Raw genomic sequence first — 22,681 nt, forward strand, 5'->3', positions numbered from 1 at the left:
AACCATCGCTGGCTGTTGGATTAGGTTATGTATTCTGTTCGGCAGATCCTTTGAAACCCGCATTAAAACGATCAACGAGGGCCACACTACCTCATGAACACGCGCGAGTACCTGATAGGGAAACTCATTTACAGTTATGAGCAGTAGCGCTCACTTCGCACAATGCATCACAGCTTCTTCAAAAAGTATACTGTATACAGGTCAGCAGTGAAGCATCAGTGGCAGCACTGATGTTGCTCTCCTTGATGATGATGACGATGATGATGATGATGATGATGATGATGATGATGATGATGATGATGATGATGCAGGTCGAGCGGCGCAAGCGACGTCTTGCCGAAAATTTATGAATCAGATCTTCTTATCAGTTACACTGAAAGAGTAAGACGGATCCAAAGGTTATTCAATTATCCACGTCGGTGTGCTTTGCATCAGTAATAATGTAAAATTTAATCCGGGTGTCAAAAACACTGTAGACCGTTCAACTAATCAAAATTTTGGTTTTGCGTTTTATCAGTTTACAGGTTGTTACGTACGAATCGGCGGTGCTTGGTAATTTTGAAGGTCAGTTAGTTTAAACAAGGTGGCAGGAGCAACATATTTGTAATACTCGCATCCAGCATAGATTTTACGAGGCCCAGTGGACAATGTTGCTCACCTCATCATGCCCACTTGGCCTCCGGAGGCTCCCATGCTTCTGTCTTAGAACAGTCCCGTTTTTTGATCAATATCAATGGCTTTCATGATTAGCTATCGTGTTCACGTTCATTTTTCGCGGATGGCCAGAAAGCACAGAGTTCTGTCAACAATGCTCATTAGAAGGATGTCAGCACCTCAAGCCAGTGGAAGTCGGACCGGCAACATTTCTGAATGACGGAATCGGGCCGTTGCGTTAGTTCTGCACGCAGGCGCGTGGGGTTCCAAATATAACTTTTGGTGTGCCTGGAGTGATGATGCGTTCCAGTTCTACGAGGCGAACTTTGGGGCATATACTGAGGTGGTATATGGCGTGCGCCACCGAGCACTTAAATGGTATGCAGCAATCTACATAGCGAGCGAATTTTAGAATACCATCAAAAGCAGTGAGAGTTAAAATTTCAGTCAGCCCCATTTTGGACACCTTGTCTGAGCTCATGGTAGGCAGTGTGTTTGGCGAATTATGGCTCATAGCTCATGATAAGTTTGCACGGCGCCGCGCCATTACGTCAGTCTGGTTAGTTATTGCTACCAAAGCGCCCAAACAAGACAATGAATGTCGAATGTCATCGAGTTGGTTTGGAATTCGTAGGCAGCCTGGTGATGCAGTGATGTCTGAGATTGACAAGAATACTTTTGCAGCCATGATGGTGTTTCGGCATACCGTAGACAACAAAGTACAGAAGTACGATTGAAAATGCCAGCAAAATAGAGAAAACTGTCATTCTTTCTTAAGCAAATGGGGGCACGTTTAACGGATGAGGAGCAGTGACGCCTGATCACCAGATGCCTGCGGCAATGTTCCAACCGTTTCGTTAAAGCTGAGGTCCAGGGAAGCCTGGGGAGAATAAGTTTTTTTATACTGTTAGTGCTCTGGTGTGTCAAGTTTTCTCATCAAGCTGTCAAACGCAGGGTGGGGTTATAGTAGGAATACTTTCAAGCCCAGAGTACACGCTTTCATCGGGCAAATGTTCTCCCATTTCAGGAGGTAGCTGAGTGGAATAACATTCCTTCGACGGCTGCCCACGATTCACCTAGAACCAATTTCAAAGAAGTATTAGACATTTATTTATGCGAGTCCCCGCAGCAGCAGTCATGCTGCTCTTCGCTGGCATCTTAAAGAGCAGTGCTACACCCCTCTTTTACTTGCGTCTTTCAGGTGAACGGCAGCCGCTGAACGACAAGAATACAACCAGCCCGGAAACTTTGGCAAAAGCCTTGATCCTGTCTATCAGCTCGTGAACCTGTGGGGTCACCCTACCGCTCAAACAAAGATCCAAAATTGAGGTGTCCTGCTTGATCATGCATGACGCCAGATGTGCTCGTCATATTCGGGTTGCAAAGGAACTATGAAAACGTCTCCATCGATTAGGATGCACTGCTTTGGGGGTGTGGAGGGCATCTACTTCGACGTTCTTCATCACACCTGACCTAATCCCTGTTCCGGAGCGCCGAGATACTGCAATATACGTCAGCATACTCTCGGGTGTGGGTGGAGATACCGTGTGGGATGAGAAAAAGCGGAAGCGTGGTGCTGATGAATATTTCTCCACCATTACCTCAGCCCTATGTGCACTTGGTTGTGATGTCAACTTTTGGTCCACCAGCCGATGATCCTGTCTTATCGAGGGATCTATCTTCCTCAAACCGTCAAGGGAAATGGTAATGCATTTGCATTTCCCACCAAACACCGCTGCCTTGCGGTTAGGCTTTTGAGCCAAAATTTTTGGTTGAGGACCCTAATCGTCCTCCTGTCTAGGTTTGGGCGCCCTGCTAGTATCTCAGCCCACGTACAGCCATGACACTTACAAATAACAACACTTATGTCACAGCGGCCGTCGCGTGGCGCCATCAGCCGGGTCGCCTTACTGACTGCATACAGCAGGGCGGGTAAGCGGAAACAGGCTACTGCTGACGCCTCCCTTCTTTCTCTTTCACATACTTTTTCCTCCCCTTCTCTCCGCCCCATTAATAACTCTCTCCTTGTAGGTCCAGCACTTAGGATTGTGACTCCGTTCATCTTGCATCGGTTTTGGGTGCAGCATCTGCTCGTCACATGGTGCAGACATCCTCAGGTATTTCTAAGTTAATTTTCAAGCGTCAATACAATCTATTTGGCCGCCTTCTGAAGCAAGCAGGGCATCAAACTGCTCTTGCACTCACACCACACTTGCTTGGCATTGATGTGTGATGTGTCTCAGAAACAAGAACTCAAGGTGCAAGTACGATGGATGAGCTAACCACCCCATCATTCTCCACTCGCTTCCGGCTGCGCACCTCTTGTGATTCAGAGTCTTCTGCAGTGAGATGTGCAGGATTCGGTATCGTTCTGAGTCAGTGGGCGGATACCTGGTGATTTTCGCCCCTGTGCGGTTCGTCTGGCAACGTCTGTGAAGGAGTTTCGCAGGCGGGAAGCTGATCGCTGTCTGTTTGTCGTGCCCGCTTATGCCCCAGCTCCGACGCCATCAAAGACAGGTTTACGATGCCCTGAATCTCCTGCTGCGGCGAGCTGAAAGCTCAGATATCGTGGTGATTGACGGAGACCTGAATGCACAAGTGGGCGCGCTCAGCGTGTCTGAGACTCAATTAGGGGGACCACATGGATAGGACTCGGTACGTATGGAAAATGGGGAAGGATCGTTTCGGCTGTGTGCTGATCGCAGGCTGCTTTTATGCAGTACGAACTTCCGAAATAGCCGAAGTCGTCTGGCCACATGGTGTACTCCAACGGTATACCGGCCACAAACTCAAATCGACAACCTTGTAATCAGTTACCGATGGCGCGGCTCAAAAACGGACTCCCGGTCGTTTTGGAACACGTTTGTGGATTCCGACCACACACGGCGTCGCTTCTCTCTGCGCTTATATGGGCCGCGTAAGGTGCGGACAAATAGCTTGGCAACTAAGAGACTGGCAGATCTGGTTGTTAGAGACACTTACCGGAATCGTCTTCTAGAGTCTCTTCAAAAGGCTCCACCATCTAATGCGAACTCATATTGGGACAAGATTGCCACCTTTTTGCTTAGTGTCTGTGGCACGGCACCAACAGGCTCACTCAAGCATTGGATATCAGACCGAACGTCGACACTCCTTAAATCTTGGAGAAATATCCCGCTCAGTCCCAAACATAACTGGATGCGCCGAATTATCGGACGTCGTGAAAGTGAGCGTACGAGCCGACTGTCAAGTGTTGTGGACACAAAGCCAAAGAAGTGAAAAAGGCCCAGGAAGCTGATAACGCCCGAAGATTATTCCAGTTGATCCGTGCGACCGGTCCCCGGAAACCACCTGTGAGCGAAACCATCAAGGATCGGAAAGGAGTGACCGTCTTGAATAAAGAAGGACACCTGGGTCGGTGGGCTGAATACTTCGAACAACAGTTGTCATAGACACCAGCTGGCTCTGGATGCAACATGTATTGGTGACCTAAGTCGCCGAGCAGAATGAACTTTGCTTAACTGGGTTCCAGTTGATAGTTGTCTCTGTAATTCATCTGGCTCACACCCCGATTGACTATGCCTAATCAACGAAGTACTCATGTCTGTAATTCATCTGGCTCACACCCCGATAGACTATGCCTAATCAACGACAGTACTCATGGCACTCTGAATGCTCTTTTACGGCGGGTTGAAAGCTGTTTGCCAGGATCCTGAATACTTTAGTGAATACGGAAGGCAGTTCGAATACAACCTCTTCCTCTCGACTTCCCTTGTCAAGCTTGGGAAAACCTGACAGTATCCCAGCCCTCATGCCTCCTTCGTGTGGCATGGCAGCTAGACACCGAAAGTGTGCTACAGCTGAACGATTATTTATTATTATTAACCTGACAGTAACCCAGCCCTCGTGCTTCCTCCGGGTGGCGCAGAAGCCAGGCCCCGGAAGCGTGTTGCAGCTGAACGGATAGCAGTGAGCATGTGGATCGCCTGTGTGCCAACCGCAAATATCGCGCCGTATTAACTCCCAAATCTGGCCCCCAGCGACCGGTCAGCTGCTAAGCCGAATCGATCAACCTCCATCAAATACAAATGACAGATAAATTGCCGACTCATTTTTGGAATACGTGTGAATTCCGGTCATGCACTCATGCCACACCGCTTTCTCCGTGCTTTTGGGGGAGATTTAGACGCCTCATGGGTACTGAGTTCAAATGGATTAATGTGAATCATCTACTATTGGCTTTTAGTTCACATTGGATTGTGACACCTCCATGATTTCTTGATGCACGGGAATTCAGCATATTTCATATTTCAACCACGTTCACTCATGTACTGAACATTAGATAAAACAGTGACGTTGCATGAATCTCGGAGGGTTTCAGCTAATCTTGCTTACTTACCATCTCGGTGGATAGCCAGATGTCAAGTTAAAATTGCTGCGCCTGCCGACCGGAAATTCGGGTGGGCTCGGAAGGTGAAAGAATCGGAAAAGTTGAGGAATACACGTGATACCTTAAGGTTCTACTAATCCGACGAGCGAGGGAGGGGACCTCGTGCTGGCTTATGTCAAACATTCTGCGTTGCTTACATCTCTTACAGCTCAATCAGACAACCTGGAAAGAAACTGACAGCACGAACGCCACTGACATCGATTAGCTGCTATTTTTTTACAGCGTCTCCAGCCAAGCACAGGTGGGGTCATAGAGACCCCATCCTGAAAGGCGTACAATACCCAAACTCTTCGTGATCTCTTTCACGCCTTTCCGCCAGGTCATGTGCTGTCCACCTCGAGATCAGCGACATCCTGGAAGAGGCACGGAGAACAACACTCGTCTCGGTATACGCTGTTTCGACATTCGTAGCACATGACCGAGCCATAGTAATCGGCGGCGCTGGATGGTTTCCCGGATTGAAGTACCTGCAGCACAACCGAATACCCGTTTTCTAATGACCTCGTTACTAACACGCTGAGGCCATCCAAAACCAGCCACCCTTCTGCAGCGTCGGTGGTCGAAAACCTGAAGACGCCCCATCATCTGTCCACGGAGGCCGTGTCTCGCACCCATACAACAACACAGTCCTTAATGTAGCCTGGTACTCACGATCCTTAAGGTCTAGTAAGATGCCTTTTTGATACCACAAGTGACGCAAATAGCAAACGTGATTCGAGCTTTTAAGATTCTTGCACTGACTTCATTAGACACAGTTCCGTCAGAGGTAATACAACTGCCGAGGTATGTGATTCTGAAGCATGACTTTGCGCTTTGAAAGTGCAAGACACATGCCAAAAGATGGTATGATGGTGATCAGTTCGTTCAACAGGGATTGTGCTTCGCTTTGGTCTCCAAAGCGTACTCCAGATCGACAAGGTTCTCACCAGCAACAATTTGAACACCGGACTTTGAAGACCGTTCAGTGTTCGCCTTATTATTTCATCAATGACGAAGTTGGAATGAAGAGACTGGACATCTTTGTCCGCCACCACTTTCTGTAGGGAAGCTTTTAGAGAGCTTACCATACACTCTCATCTACCCAGAAATATGTGAATATAGAGATCGGATTATTTCTACAAACTTTTGGGGCATACCCTGTTGAGCAAATGTAGTTAACAGCACTGATCGGTTGACAGAATCAAACGCACCCTCGAAGTCAAGGAATACCAAGATTGTGAGTCGTTTGTACATGTGGCGTTGCTCTTACGCCTGACGAACTGTAAAAATGTGGTCAATTCAGCCTCTACCCGGCCGAAATCCCGCTGGATTCTCACCAGTCAAGGCTTGTGGACCACCGTAAGACCACGAAAAATCAGTGACGCCAGAAGCCTTGTCACAACAAGCGTTAAACTAACACCTCTGGAGTTACTACATTCACTACGAGTACTCTGAAAATGGGCACCACCATCGATTCACCCCAGTTGTCTGGGACGGTCTCTTTTTCCCAAATAGACCCAAATGGGCTAGACAGGCACTGGCTGAGGAGTTCACCGCCGTCCTTAAAAAGAACAGGTGGAAGGTCGTTGGGATCAGCAGCACGATGACGCTTGAGTAAATAAATACATTCGGACACTTTTGAGGCTGAAAGGTGGCTCCATCTTTACGGTTGAAGGCCAAGATTCTGGATTAGGGGTAGCAGGTGGCCTGCAATAATAATAACCCTTTCACTGCCTAGCTACCACGCCACCCGAGAGAATTACCAGGACCAAGGTACTTTCAGCTTGCCCAAGCCTAGACAGCGACAGTCGAGACGCCAGTGCTGGATTCGAACCACAAACCTACCAGTCAGTATGTTCGTGGCCTGATCACGGAGCTATCTCGAGCTCAACGTTCTTCAGTGAAGACGTACTTTTCAGTCACTGAACTCGAAATTTCGAATAACGATTCCCAAGGCCACCTGGTGCTGCTCGGTCGAGTACTAGATCTATGTTCGAAACCAGAAAGGCCACTCCAGAATCCACTCGGCTTCGAGAGTTTATCGCTGGCTAGATTCTCTCGAACGCGACAGAGCTCTCATTTATTGTTCACGAATAAAAGTACTCGTTAGTCAGTGTTTGTCTTGTTTATTTGCCTTTTTCGGTGAGGCAAACTGACCCAGCTTGCGGATGATGTCCGCTTAAAAAAGTGTCCCGCACCATGTTTCACGAGGAATCAGCTTTACTAAACTTCAGCTTGACGTAGAGTCTTATAGTAAGCCGTGAGTCATTAATCTTAGGTCACCAGGCGGTTTTTCGACCCGATATGTTTTCACACGTGTTCAGGTGTCAGAACGACGTTATGCGTATTGGTAAACAACATTCAGTATTTGTGGGTTTTTATTTCCGCCTCTGTTGATTATTCTGTTCTCGTTAGCACGCCTGTTAAGTGGCGAGTAGTTCAGGAGTTTGTGAAGATACTGCATTCTCTGTGTTCTCAGACTTATTGCCTTGTAACAGTTTGGGGCCTACCCACAGAAAAGTGGCATCCTACGAGGATACTCACTTCCTCTATAGCTGTTTTATTTCGTGACGGAGAGGATCGTGGGACGGAAGCTGGGAATTCTGAAAACCCTAGTTCTCAGATGGTAACTGGCCCAAACGTTGTTGATCTGGGGTATACAGATGCCGACCTCACCTTGGTGGAAAAGATGAATGTACGGTCATCTTAAAATGAATTGACTGAATTTGTCCCTTTTCACCCTGAAACGCCACGGTACTGCTTGGCCCGACGAACTCCTCGTGCTCAGTGTATGGATAGAAATGAAACCTCAGTAGGTGCCTATCTGATTTATTTGCCTCTACATAAGTAAAACATACCGTCTCATCCAACTGGAATGAATCGGTAGTAGTGTCTGTTTTTGGGAAAAGTGCTGCCACTGAATGTGGCAATCACGAAGGTATTATGTTAACCATCGTTGTAACTGAGTCACTTCGTCTTGTGCGAGCGCGTGTAGGCGGGACACGAGAGCATGAAGCGGGATTCCGGGAGGTTGTTGCTTAGATCACATCTCCGCGTAACAGACAGTATGCGTATAGACACCCTACAGACCTGTGTACCTTGATTTCGAAAGTCCGTTCGATTCTCTCGAGTACTTCGTTCGTGTTCAGTGTGTCCTACAAGTTTGGTGAATATAATACGCTCTTTGTATGTGTATGTATGTATAGTTGTTCACGCGTGAAGGTGTACGAGGAGCTGTCCGAAAGTTCTTTTGCAAGCAGTAATCCGACCAGGAAGCTCTTTGAGTAAAACAGCAACCATCAGGTATGCGACCACACCCTGAATGCCAGAAAGGATGGTGTCCATCAACTGCTGGAAAATTTCTGTGGCAGTCTTGAAGCCAAACGGGAAACAGGTGCGTCGATGTAGCCCGCGGTGTGTGTTGATTTTCAATAGTGGGTGTGATTCTGGTGCGGTTCCAACTTGAAGATACACTTCAGCACGGTCGATTTTCGTGAAGAACTTTCCACTGTTCAGAACAGTGAATAGATCATCGGGCACTGGTAGTGGATAATGGTGCTGCTGGAGAGCCAGACACAGACTGGTTAAGAAACGGCCCATATGCGGATGTCATTGTTGGGTTTCTTCACCACGACAAATGGCGCTGCCCAGGCGGAGTAGGATACAGGGGACAGAACGCCTTGTTGTTCCAGCCGTTGAAGTTCGGCATCTACCAGTGGGAGGGAAGCGTACGGGATTGGTTACTTTTGACGGAAGACCGGCGTAGCACCCGGCAGGAGGTGGAGGACTGCTCGTCCTCCACTGACCGAGACCGGATCGAAAAACAACTAGAAATCGCTTGATAAAGTCGGATGCATGATCTAGATGCACCGTGGAAGACTGGACTTGATTGTAAATGACACTGATTGGAATGTCGGCTAGCACCAAGCGATCAAACCAGCCATGACCCAGTAAGTTCAGCTCAGCTGCCGTTTCATAGCACGAACCCACGAATGCAGCATTGGAGCTTGTCGGAAAGTTTTAGCTCTCCACGCAGACGAACATTGTGAAGGTAGTCTCTTCCCTGGGCCTTTGTTTTGCTTCGGACCAGAATACTGTGAGACCGATTTGATCGAACCGGAATTGACAGAGCCAAGCTGTTGCTTAGCCTGAAGGAAATGGTTCTGTATTTAAGGTGCGAACTTGCTGACCGAAAGGTCTTTTGTTGGTATACCTTCCCGACATCTCGACTGCTCTTGTATAGGCTTGAGCAACCTGTTATTATCTCAGCCCTTGTGCGTCTCCCGGGGGACATGGCAACTGGGCACAGAAAGGGCGTTACAGCTGGACGATAACTATTATTCTAAAAGGCCTCATGATGGGATGGTTTGCATCCAGCGGAGAATCTCTGGTTACCTACCTAACATAACTTGTTAGTGATATGTGGGATGATGATCAACTGTCCGCAGAATGAGGTTACACCAACAATCATCCTTCATTGGGGTACGCAAACACTGAAAACTTTCGTGACATTACCCTTGGACTGCGCTGTCAAAAGTGCTCTGTGGTTTCATCGTGGTGTCTCATATGTCGAATGTTGACTAAAAACACAGAGATAGACTCGTGAAGCCAAGCTGTGTCCCGTCCTGCAAGAGGATGAGTCAGTCACATTTCCACTCTGACAGATGCTTGAACATCAACACTATTTCAAGCAACCGACGGCCATCTTTCTTGGCCATCCGCCTATGGCAGTGTCTGTGGCTAGAGACACTGTTAGACATGACCGGCCGGGCGCATGTTTCTAAACTGCTACTTCCAATGCATATCTTCTCTCCCGATCTCAGTGAAAGTTCACTATCACTCCTGGGCTTAATTTAATTGGCTACTTCCTCCAATGTGCACAATCTACCCTTATCTTCCCAGTTCTTTGGCGAACGAAACTCTGGTAACTATAACCAGTGTTCAACACGTACGTGATTTACATCTGAGGTTGGTGGTAATGATGATGCACATTCATTGACTTCCTGACTGCTCTTGAATCCGCACCCTCACACTGTGTTTTCCCTATCTTGCAGCCTTTAATATGTATGTGTTCTTGATGGACAGAGGACAGCTTGTCCATTTGGATCCGTCTTTATGGACGCAAAAGTATGTACTCTCTTGATACTAGATACGTTCCTCCTCTGTATTCCCTGTATTGGGCGTTAGTCAGTTTAATCGTTTGCTTGCCTCTGTATTATAGTCGGTTGTTGTAATGTTATTCAGATGTATGTTAGGGGTTTTGTGCAACAATGTGTATTTTTCACAGATTTTACGATGCTTTGCTGATGGGTACACGAATTATCCACCGTAGGCTTGAGTGTGGTCCTTGACTAAAGGCTTGAGCCAACTACATAGTCGATGGAGCTCTTGCTCCAGAGCTTTTTCCCCAGTGTTTCGCTATTCCATTTCCCATTTTAACAGAAAAGTTGGTAGCCTATTGCCTGTCCATCAACTTTTTCTATGACCATGGTGTAGATTAGTCACATTCTGACTTACCGTACCCTATCACCCAAATGAATATAGCAGGATTGGTTACTAACTGGATTAAACGCAAAATCCACCACTCTGATATTTCCCGTAGCATGAAAACTACTACTGGGCTCGTTCATACAGAACCATCCACAATAGTGTAGGCGACGCCCTTCAATTTGTCACCTGATTACGCTTAAACTTTCGGATTGTGACTGATTCCGATCACTCCATTCTGTGCCCACCAAAGTGGTCCATTATACCGCGACAAAGCTTAGGACCTCTTACTTTCAGTATACATTGATTGCGGATAGAATAAAGTGATTTTTGGTCAGCCTAAACGTGATGGAAATATTCCTTAACTTGAACTGACGCGAAAAAACCAAATGTGGAAGATGATCATGAAGCACCCTTAGATCAAATGCATTCAATGGTATTCCAGTATAATCTAAACCTCCATAGGCTGCTATTTTGTGTAATGTGTTCTAGGTGCACAGGTATGCCACAGCTGTATGAACTCCACTACCAGAGCACAACCGCATTGAGCGTGTCCTCGCGCCGGCTACTCCTCTCAGTGCCCCGTTTGTACGATGGCTTCAGCAACGTGGGTATTCTAGGGCCTGCCCTCCATGTCACCTTAAACTGTCTTCCGTCTCAAAAGCGACGTCTTAGGTGCTCCACACAGGAATCTCAAGCTCTAGTTCGAATGTGAGCATTCCAATTTTCTCTTTATGGTGGAGCTCCAATTGGTTGCTGTGATTTGTTATGACTTCGCTCCGTCTGTTGTTTAACTAGCGCTGGCTAATTGTTTCAGCGTTCAGCTAGTCCAATAGCTGATCGATCACAACCTGGAGTACTCTAGGTCCGTAGATTACTCATAGTATCACCTTACAGTTGTACTCTTAGTCCATGTGGATAACGTGCCCTTAACCATGCTTCAGTAGAGAAGTCAACTCACTGTTAAGCTTCTGAACTTAAGCACACCAAGCGTACCGGAATACCTCACGACTCATCGGTTGCGCTTGGATATCCGGTCCAAAATCAACACGAGAGAGCGCAAGTCCTCTTTTGATGCGCTGTCTGATGGGAACCACTACATCTCTTTTCCTGTACCACTTTTCCAGTATTCATTGCCCCAGTGTGAGAGTGTATTCTTCAGAGTTTCCGGTGCCATCCAGTGCCGCTTATTCGCTGAATTCATCTGATGTAAGAGCAGTGCCAATCAACACTATCCTACCGAATGTGATTTACCTTGTATGGGTGTTGTACTGATGTTATATTGGGGTGTCTGGTTTATTGGCGAGGAATTTTTCCTTCATCGATGCTATCACTTACTCACTGTGATTGTTCTGAATTAAACTAGTCCTGGTTCGATAAATTTCGAACGCGATAGGCTGTGCGTTTGAAAAATAGTATTTTACAGGTTTATGCGTTCTGTATATTCGTCTGGTAGCCGATGCACTGTATTTTGGTTCTTAGACACCCTCAGTTGGATCCATGACCAACTAAATGGTTGACAATACGGGTTAATGTCCACTACTCTGGCGGGTTACCGCTCTTTGCTATTAATAAGCAAGAGGGTGAATTATTTCGCAAGACAATGCAGCAGATCCCTCCCCTCAGCCCATCAGGAGTTGGCTTGTTCGCCTGTATGAAAGCACTGGACTCAAATTCGTGATCTCGATCTAATGGAAACCAGTGGAAACTTTCTCCACAACCGATGCGTACGATATTAACACTTCGTTGGTGTCTGCTCTGAACTGGGATTGAAACATGCGTGGGTTATCCACACCAGCAAGCCTATTTGTAAAGGTTTAGGGTCGAAAAGTTGGAACATGTCACCAAACTCACTGGATGCAATGGTTGTGATTTTTTTCGCGAACGTTTTCATATATCTGTACTTTTATTTCAGTTTGTTCAAAGAGTACATATGTTTAATTTCCGACTGATGATCAAAGGATAGTCCATTCCATCCACGGTTGTCGCAATAACGATATCTGGATTGTTTTGATATCGCTTGTCAAAGTCGTGTTCTGATGCCAGCGTAGTTTAACAGGTTGTTTCACAACCCAGCACGCAAACTATGGAGTCTACTGAGAAATGCAGATTTGGCTGCCAGAATGCCTCCTAGCTAGCGTACATCGACTTGGTATGATTTTATGTAGTTCTGATACTTTCTAAGCCCTTCACCTCCGGCCGAAATATCGACCGATTGTGGGCATCCGGAAAGCCTCTGCAAAATCCGCCAAACTATGCGTTGGACACGCTTCTGCAAAACATAGATTGTCTAATTCAGTGTGCAACCCGAAAAAGTGTCCTGATGCAAATATCTGGACAAGAGCGCTTACTACGTCATCGTTCTCCATTTGAGCAAGATGCCGAGATGGCCCAAGTGGTTAGAGCACAAACTTACTGAACGGAAGGTCTGTGGTTCGAACCCCACCTCTTCCTCTCGACTTCCCCTGTCTAGGCTTGGGCGACCTGGCAGTATCCTACTCCTCGTGCAACCTTCGGGTAGCATGGCAGTTAGGCACCGGAAGGATGCTACAGCTGAATTACTCCGATATTCTCAATGTTAGTTTCTGGGAGTCAGCTCAAACTCGGAAAGCTGCAGTGGTTTGAAGTTCAAAATTCGGAATGAGATTGGCTTCTGTTTGCTAACGTCAAATACACAATTCCCTAGCTGAAGCAGAGGATAAGTACACCCAAGTGCTTTCCTTGGTATCTTAAGCTCCCGCTCCCTTTACCGTATACGGAATAAGAATAAAAGCGATGACGAACGATGGTGTCCAGGAGCATCCTCACTTGTAGTGTGGTTTTAAACCACCCGATCTGAAATTCATTGTTGCGGCTAGTTTTCCATCTCGGTCCATTCTCAGGCTGACAAACCAGCCTTACACAACCGGTGGTGTATGCGTGTGTGCGTGTCTGTGTGTTTGTCCACACGCACCATTGACCTATTTACAGGACACCATCGCATCCCGGTCTCTGCGACCGTCGGTTGCGCCCACCATCAGCCGCTTTGTCGCATCACACGGCTTTCGGATATAAATAACTAGGTCATCCCTGGGCGGATGGCGCTCACCATGTCCATGTACACTATTCGCCAAAAATGCACATAGGCCGTTCATCAGTAGTGCGTACATGAAAGTGGGTTGCACAGTCCTATGAGGATTTGAGCATAAAGCCTTACTTGGCCGTTTCACTGGGGTCTTTCTATCATCTTATCACGCCTTGGTACGTACGACAGTAAGCCTGTCAGTCGTTCGGTGCCAGCTGACTTCATTTTACCGGTAGGAGTCAAATTGCGGTTGGTGTATGGTGTGAAATTCAGTCACCCGCACTTTCAAGCCATCCTGTGTACTAGTGCTGGAAACACCAGTTTGTTGATTTGTCATGGATGGTAAGTTGATCGCTGTGCATGTCTAAGAAAGCGACTTGAGTAAGCCTTGGAAAGACAATACTCGAGATGACAGGGTTGACTAGAGTACCCATTTTAGCAGCTGGGCGAGTCAAAACATCTAGGTATCAGACGTCGCGTACAACTGCTGGGATGGGTGATCAACAACTAGGACTTCACTCTCTGAGAGACAAACGCTTTAGACCGTATTTTTGAGATGTTTCAACTTCATGTGATCCCAAACGGGCAAATTCATCCAGGCTATATACAACTGCGCAATAGTCCTGACTGTAACGATCTATCGAAACATAAAATAGACGTGCCCTCCTTAGCCAATTGTGTGGTCTGATTAGGTCGCAAAATGCTTTCCGTTGAATAGTCAAGTAAATTAAATGACCAGATAAGTGTTCAAAACATCCAAACTACTTCCATGTGCATACCGATGCCGAAAGGCTCCCATGCATGTTTTGGCAAACTGTGTGTGTATGTGTATGTATGCTTCTGTTGATTGCCGTTGATAACCCAATGTGGCACTAAAATGGCGCACGTGGGTTACGATTGTGTAGGGGACATGACCAAAACTACAAACCTATGGGTCATATCGCAGAAATATTAGCCGTTTCCTGAAGTCTCAAAAGGTTTGGTTAGATGGGTTTCCTAACTGACATGTGAGAAATTCGCATGAAACTCGTGCACAAACTTCTTTTGAGCATCACTCTCTCTGTATGGTTTGAGTGGTTTGGCTACGCTACGTTTTACCCGGCCACATCATCTGTTAACTTTGGGACACAGAAAAATCGTACTTTTCCCGTAAATTTGGGACCTTTTCAAGTTGGAGTTCTAAACCTCCTAAACTCACGGGTGGTTCCTAAAAATCAGGCGCATGGAGGCCATCCAAATGTAATTAAAAACCGTTGATTAATGGATATGGTATTTTGGAATGTTGTGCATCAACTAAATGCCAAACCTCGTGAAAGAGTTTTATTCAGACATACTCATTAGAGTATTTTCATGAGTTGTACTCTAAACCAGATACTCGTGGGTGGATGTTGTGCAGTAAGCTCCGTTCGTTCTGTACCGGACTAGCTGGTTCCGAGACATTCATTTAGCTGCTGGCTATACGCAGTGTTCGTTTTTTAGGCACGTCGCACGGCTGAGCGTATGACGCTCCTTAGGTATGTCTTTTCCAAACGGTACTATGAGGCTCTCCAGTCTCAGGTTTGTACTAGTTGAGCTGCATTGGTGGTGACTCTGCATCGTTACAATTTCTCCCGGTAACTAGCGACAACTCCCCCTTGAGAGCCATCGTTCCCTTCAGCACAGTGGAGTTCCCCCTGCCCGTTAGATCAAGGGTTGAAAATCATGACGAAATCGTGCCTTCTAAAGTTTTCACTCATAAGAATGCCTCCAAAGCATGCCCCGCTCCCCGACTTGGAAGTTCAAATGTTCTAAAAGTAAGCATAGTTTGCAGTTAAGGATCCTGAAAGGAGCATTCCAAGTGCACGTATGGTTCGCTGCCATCTTGCGTACACCGAACAGCTGTTGTACCAACTTGGTTGTTTAGAACACAGTCATTTGAGCTTCATTCGCGATTCGCGATGCCACTGCCTGATTGACGTCTGTCAGTGCCGTCTTCGGCCCGTTTTGTTGTTTTGACTATAGGCCAGATACCCAAATAAATATTCGTGCAATCTGATTAAAAGTAAGAAGAGGAGAAGTTCGGTATCTCTTGAAACTCGAGACACAAGTGAATCTAGGACGAACAGAAAGTGCGCTTTAAGATACGAATTTTAGGCTCATCGGAAAAACTCACATTGCGATCTGGGCATTAGTTTAAAGGTGTTCAAGCCTGTAATGAAGTTCACAATTTGTCTACAGTTGTCCAGCTATCTCAACCTTTCGCTGCATAGCAGTCACACAAACCCAAGTGTGCAGGAAGACGGAGTTATTGCCAGGTTGTCCTACCCCAGACACGAGCATTTGAGAAGCCAAAATTGAACGGAAACTACGGAACTTCCGTTCGGTAGCTTCAAGTCTTTACTTCTGAAAATTCTGGAGCTGAAAACAAGACATAAGAGTACTCTAGTGATAAAATGGCGAATAGTTACCACATATTCTTGGATTTGCTTGAGGTTGTTCATCTCGATCATACCATTCCCATCCCGCGCAGTTTGACACGATACTTTACTTGCTATCATCCTTTTGTCCAGAGTTTCCAATTTGCGAGACCTTTTGGCGGAAAAAAAGATCGGTATACCTTTGGACAGACAAATTCTACTCGCCTCTGGTGGCTTTTTGTTGGAAGCAGGTCATAAAATTTCCGACTATGGAGCTGGTTTGGTAAGTTTCGATTTATGGTTGTCGTTTTTCAGCTCTCTCTCTCGCTCTAAGCCTAGATACAATTCTCGGGTCTTAGGCGCGTTGCGTAGAACATTTTTTTCTCAGAACCCTATTTTTCTGCGTTGTCTCGATACCAACCGGTTTCCTTTCTTTTATCCACTTAGATGAATCGGCAGGTCTAAAGGCACAGAATAGGCTCAAATGTAGTAGTCACATTTTTTACGTTCTGTGGACTGCGCTTATTCAATTTTTGATGGCCACCTGGCTGGAATGCCATTTGTGCTGGTCCATGCACCAGTTCTAAACGACCGATGGAACATCAGTCACTGACTTCGCACTGGTGGAGTGTACGAAACAGGCAGATGAATAGTTTTTTCTACTGAGCACCCGTTTCCGATTACTCTTTCAATCGAGTTTACGTGAGCCACTTTTTTCTCATCCGTCTCGGTGCAATGCATCGGACCCGTAGCACCGTTTCTCAAAGCACAGCTTGAATAAGACCCCCTTATTTTCTGTGGAACACACTTTCCATACCACTTGACTCGATCACAGTCCGGTGGTTAGCTAAGCGAATATCTCAGGACCTTTCGAAGACGCCTCCGCCACATCCGCTTTCTGTGCATTTCTGTCGACGTGGGACAAGAGAGGTAAAAAGTAGGCAAACAAATCTGTCGTTATACAAAGTTTCTTACTGTTGCTGGATCACATTGGTTGTGGAACCAGCATTGTTGTCACCACGTTGGTGGACAATGTTCAAATCATGGACAGACATAGATAGTAACTTGAGGACGAGATCCTAAAAGCGATTTGTTCGCCCGTGATCTTTTTACCGACTTCAAGTACACCATAAACAAACAAAAAGTATCTAAAGCATTCAGATACAACTAAAGTTTCCTAACTTTGGCGCAGAACTCCACCTGGTTAGCTTGCGCGTCCACACAACGAGATGTTATGTTATTTCGAGCACTGTTTCTCAGAGAATGGGGGTAGTATTTAAAAAAAAATACAAGTTGCAGCTGTCGTATTGTCCGTAGTCCGAACTCTATTTGGTTTGGTCTATTCGTAATGGTCCTCGGCAACCTGTCAGTGTTGCTTTCTTAGTGTTTGTTGTTTTTGAAAACTATTCCCAGTAGCTATGCAACAAACCAGTGTTTTAGCCGGTTCGATTTACGTGGAGAACCCGTAACTTTACCTGTCGGTTTCGTAACCCATATGTGTACCAATCGAGTTTTGCGAACTGACTCAAGCCTTTGCCGTCCTGTTGCTGAAATGAGCAATCAACTCTCAATTGATTCATTTTTATGGAAACCGGAACTGAACGCAGTTCAACTGTGCAATCAGGTTTGGCGACTTTGCAGCCTATGACTAGAAATGAGTTCCGAACTGGGTACCCCCTCAGTGGCCCTTGTCTATGGATCTTACCAACCTCTTCCTCTCGCGTTCTTTCTTTCTCGCCAGCAGAAATCATCCTTGTTCGAGAATAATGAGGGATGATCGGTTTCCAGTGGAGTGGTCAGAAAAAAGTGACCTCCTATAGAGAGATTCCCGTAGAGCCTTTTCATAGAAGTCCTATTTATAGTGAGTGACTGACACTGTCACTTGTGCTTATACCGATCTGGCGCGCCTTGTTTGGTTACGCGAAGATCGTTTGCTTTTATTCCTGGCAGGCTGAAAGTCGTTGTTACCACACTACGCTTATTTTATTAGAAATACCTACCAACTTTCTAGGCGATCATTATTGCCTGTCATTCTAACTTACCAAGTGGGCTGGATTTCAGTCACTAGTGTGTCTGTCTCCTAGCTGCGCACCTTGTATCGAGTCGATCAGCCAACAGACAGTCATGTGATTATGGCATCGCGCGTGTCACGCGGTCCCTCCGTGCGTAACTCTACCTATAGGACGCATTCCTTTTTTATTTGGATTGACGTTGGTGTTTAGTATTGCGTTTTGTTAGTTCGAGTGCGTTTACCGGTTCTGTTTAGTCCTGTTGTCATTCCAGATTTGTTCGTACACTGCAATTATGCTAATTAGTTGAAAAATTGCGTTGAGTTCTTCTTTTCTCCAGCTGAATTTCATGCTTTTTCGCCGATGTTGGGGGAAGGTATGTTGCCAGGAGAAGCGTACACTTAGTCGAAATATCTGATCCCACCCACCTCCCGAAAACGTCTCAATCCTTTCGGCATTGGAAGTACAAAATCACCACTTTTGTGCTCATTTTCCAGTTGAGTTTGTCAAACGTCTTGCTCCAACACTTTTCCTTCCTTAAAGGTTTTGTATCGACGGTGTACATCAGTGAATTGATTTACCCTCCCCTCCCGACGATAATGGTCGCTTAAATGTATATACACTTCATGGGTGCCTGAAGAAAGCAGATTTTCTTTGCTGCTCACTCTTTTCTCCAACCTAGAGCTTTTAAATGAAAAGAGGTTGTAAAGAGATGAAGATTATCAATACTCGTTTCAATATCTGTGACGGTGATGAAACGCTTCGGCTGTCGTTTAGGTCTAATGACTTTACCTGCTCCGCTTGTTTCCTTAAACGTTCACTGTATGTTTTCATCTAATCCGATATGATGAACTCTGCTGACGTGTAACTCCATCCACGTATGGGGTCAACAGAGAACTCGGTCGTTGTTTGATGTCGCTGATATTGGATTACTCATCATATACTCGTCTACTGGCGCTCGGATTGATACCCCCACATCCACATGGATTAGGCCTCTATGTCATAACGCTACACCGCACAATCATGTTCAACCCCACAGTCTCGGAATTGTATGAGGACAACTCATTCCGATTGGCAGGGTTATCTGAGTACGTGACTAAACAAGTTTCTGAGGCCACCCGTTCAGACTAATTAATACATTTACACGGGTCGACTAAAACATGCGCCGTCGATTCCATCCACAAAGATTTACTGGGTCAAACGCACCTGAGGTCGCTAACGTTATTATCCTTTCGCCGTTTCGTCCTGTTTGGTTTGTAGGAGGCTCCTGACCAACATGACTCCCCCTTGGTCATTTTTATTTCCTGCTCGGACTTGTACGCTAACCCAAGGCTGTGTAAACCCCATTTGGATAAACTTTTATGCTTGTTTGGTTCTGCTCATACGTCCGCGTCGCAGTCGTCTACCTGCGAATACATGCTCCCCATGTATAGCAGCTACACTGCGGCGCTCAGTATTCGCACAATGGAATTGAATTTTCGAAAGTTATGACGTGTCCCTGATTTACTAAAGCAATCGGGCAGTTGAGTTGAGAGTACCAATCCAAGCTATTAATCCCCATTTAGGCATACTGAGGTCTCAGCGGTGCTGGGATCTTATCCCACAAGAGTTTTCAGCCAGAGGCATGGTTGCTTCAGTGAACAATGAAATTTGGTGAGGTCGAGATGTCTCAAGTGGTTAGAGCGCGAATTTACTGACCGGAAGTTCCATGGTTCGAACCCGACTTCGACTTCCCCTGTCTAGGCTTGGGCGACCTGGCAGTATCCCAGCCATCGTGCCTCCTTCGGGTGGCATAGCAGCTAGGCACCGAAAGGGTGCTACAGCTGAACGATTATTATTTTATTATTTGGTGACCTGCAAAATATTAACGTGGATTAGGACGGTTTTTTTGTTTGAGCATATACTCAACAAAATGCGACATTTTAGCGTAGAAAGTTTTACTCCACTTGTAAAAGTTTTGAAGCTGAGAGCATTGTGCAGAGAATGGGCACCCCCAAGTTGTCCTATGTGCAATCAGTTTATCTCGATGCCATCGCAGTGTTGTTTGAACCTATCAGTTTATACTTATGGCCACTTCCTGTAATGTAATCGCACATTTGAAACAGTGAAGCAACGCGTCTAACCTAAAACTGGTTGCCCCCCACGGTCTATGGGGCTTTTTTAACAGTACGGACATAAAGGGTTCATAAGCTGGTTGCGTGATTCGGAATTATCAAGGCACAATTACAGCTGTGTTGCGTCCGCCAGAGTTCGGACGTCCCTACACACCATTGGGATTTCGAACCCGTTTTTATTTTCTTTGGATCTGAATCATTGCTGTAATAAGGCACTGTCTTACCTTTGTGGAATAACGAAACATCTTCCCGATGGGTGGGTGGGTATGGCCAAACTGATTTCAGTGACATTTTGTGCCTTCCTTGTTTTGGTCCACGTGATTCTTTTCGCATGTGACAGCCGATTCCACTGGCAAGTATTCCTTCGTTTCCTAATCGAACTGCCTAGATAAAGTGTGTCTGTCTGTCCTCGCGTGTTGGGCTTGTGTTGGATGCTGGCCAACCGATATACCCAAAGGCGTAATATTCCGCGACATTTTGACTTGCAAGAGGTCAAAGAAACGCCCCACTGAGTTACGGCATGCGTGATGGTTATCAACTCCTGTAATATCTGGACCAGTTATCGGGACCAGTGCGAATTTTCCTCCTCTGCTCAGCCAGAGTCAACTGGGAATTGCAAAAAGAAAAATTTACTGGGGAAATTACATTATGTGGTTACATCTGACGGATTACAATTACAGTTCAACTGAGTCGTCATTGCATGCAAATTCCATTGCGATGCTTCGTCTGGGCGAATAAATCGTTTCCGGAATTTCTTCTTTCCCCGACTGACTCTTCGGAAGGAAATTTCGCGTCCCAGCGAATGTTTTCCTCGCGGCAAAGGAGTACTTCATTGCTAGAATACATGGATTGTCAAGTCCGGGACGGACAGTCTATCTCAGAATCAGCGTCATCGTCAACAGCTGCAATATCCGTGTACTCGTTGTACAGTGGTTGTAGCTGCCGCAGTTTCGTTCACCGATGATTTGGGGGAGGGGAGTAGGTAGCCGCGCATTGCGGGCTGGAGATGACAGATTGATGCATGAATCCAGCACTGTCTGTGGGCTGTCAAGTGAGGGGTGGAAAAGGAGCTATGCATTGAAGGCAATAGCACGAGCGCCATTGAGGGCGCGACTACGCCATAAGGATATCTGTCCCAGGTCATACAAACGCACAGCCATTGTCGCATCCACTGACTCATTTGGGTTTATGTGCAATGTGTTTAAGTACGCAAACTGCAACATGCTGGCCAGTTATATCCGTCACTTTATGGTTAAAATTTGTCCATGGGCTTGTATCGTAAACTTCGTGTAGCGCTAGCTGAACTACTAACCAAATCTTGTGCAGAATAACCCTGATGAAACTGGTAGACAGAATTTCAGTTGGAGGCGTCTGCAACTCAGCGCGTTCGCTTGGAGCGACCTTTTTTCCCTCCGGCCTACATTGTGATCACACAACATTCCGTCGGTGCAATTTAACAGTGCTACTGGTGTGTGACCAGCAGGCGTATCTCTTCACCGTGCACTATCCTCGTGCAATAAAACTTAATTTACGAGCAGAACGATATCCATGATCTTACAGTGCTTGTCCTTGACGAAAAGATTAAAAAACCCTTCCGGTGCCTAGCTGCCATGCCACCCGAAGAAAGCGCGAGGGCTGGGATATCGCCAGCATGCCCAAGCCTAGACAGGGGAGGCCGAGAGGTAGAGGTCGGGTTCGAACCACCGAACTACCGGTCAGTAAATTCGCGCTCTAACCACTGAGTCACCTCGCCTCCCCCTTGACAAAAACCAGATGCTTCCCGCTGAGGGTTTTGTTTAGTTAAGCTTGTGAAGCACCACAAAGACCAAGGAACGCGAACAGAACTTGAATGATCGAAGAACAGTATGCGTCGGGCGATAAAAAGGATGAGTGCTATCGATATTGGGAAATGGGCTAAGGACACTGCAAACAACCGTGTATTGTCACTTGTAGAAGACTTTCTACAGCTGAACCAAGGTATGTTGGCACACAATGTGTATACTAAACCACAAAAACTATTTTTATAGGAGCTTTGACAAAAGTCAGCGTAGCTAAGTAAGGCCTATGCACACAAGCTTCCTGATACGTTTGCTTAAATACATCTGCATGCATAGATTGATATCTAACCCGTAGCACGTTCCAACCTCAGGAGAGGAATTCGAACTAGTGGGGGAATGTGCTGTTCCATTTATTCTGTCTTGAAAATCTGTTTTGAAGGAACGCGAACAGGCAGACGGAGAACATGTGACTCTGCGGAAATGGACCAAAGAACGTAGGAAGACGGTGGATGCGTTCAGTGCAACTCATACTCCAACGTCTTATGAGGTCATGATTGGTGTGCCAAATTGTTTTCCCTAGTTTATCACGCTGTCCAAGTGTTTAGAACGTGTTACTATTCAATCTGTTGGCACTGCATTCATTTCACTCTCCATTATTCGCTCCATCTCAGGATCAAACCAATCCTATCTACGTCTTCACACGAACCAGTCCAGATGACGATGCTTATCAGACGCCGGATGTGTAGGAGGTCAACGGTACGCCATGTCAGA

At 46.3% G+C, this 22,681-nt stretch overlaps 1 protein-coding gene across 1 annotated transcript in view; it reads left to right on the forward strand.

The window, feature by feature from the left end:
* Positions 1-219: 219 nt before the first annotated feature.
* The window catches only part of T265_13642 (hypothetical protein), a gene marked incomplete at both ends in the record, with an annotated part of 85,339 nt that continues 62,877 nt past the window's right edge, over positions 220-22,681 (forward strand). The window contains 3 exons of the mRNA XM_009169863.1: positions 220-381; positions 16,163-16,292; positions 20,972-21,110. Coding sequence (XP_009168127.1) covers positions 221-381; positions 16,163-16,292; positions 20,972-21,110 — 430 coding nt within the window. The remainder of the gene's footprint in view (positions 382-16,162; positions 16,293-20,971; positions 21,111-22,681) is intronic.

Source organism: Opisthorchis viverrini, assembly GCF_000715545.1.
Source record: "Opisthorchis viverrini unplaced genomic scaffold opera_v5_89, whole genome shotgun sequence".
Classification (NCBI taxonomy): Eukaryota; Metazoa; Platyhelminthes; class Trematoda; order Opisthorchiida; family Opisthorchiidae; genus Opisthorchis; species Opisthorchis viverrini.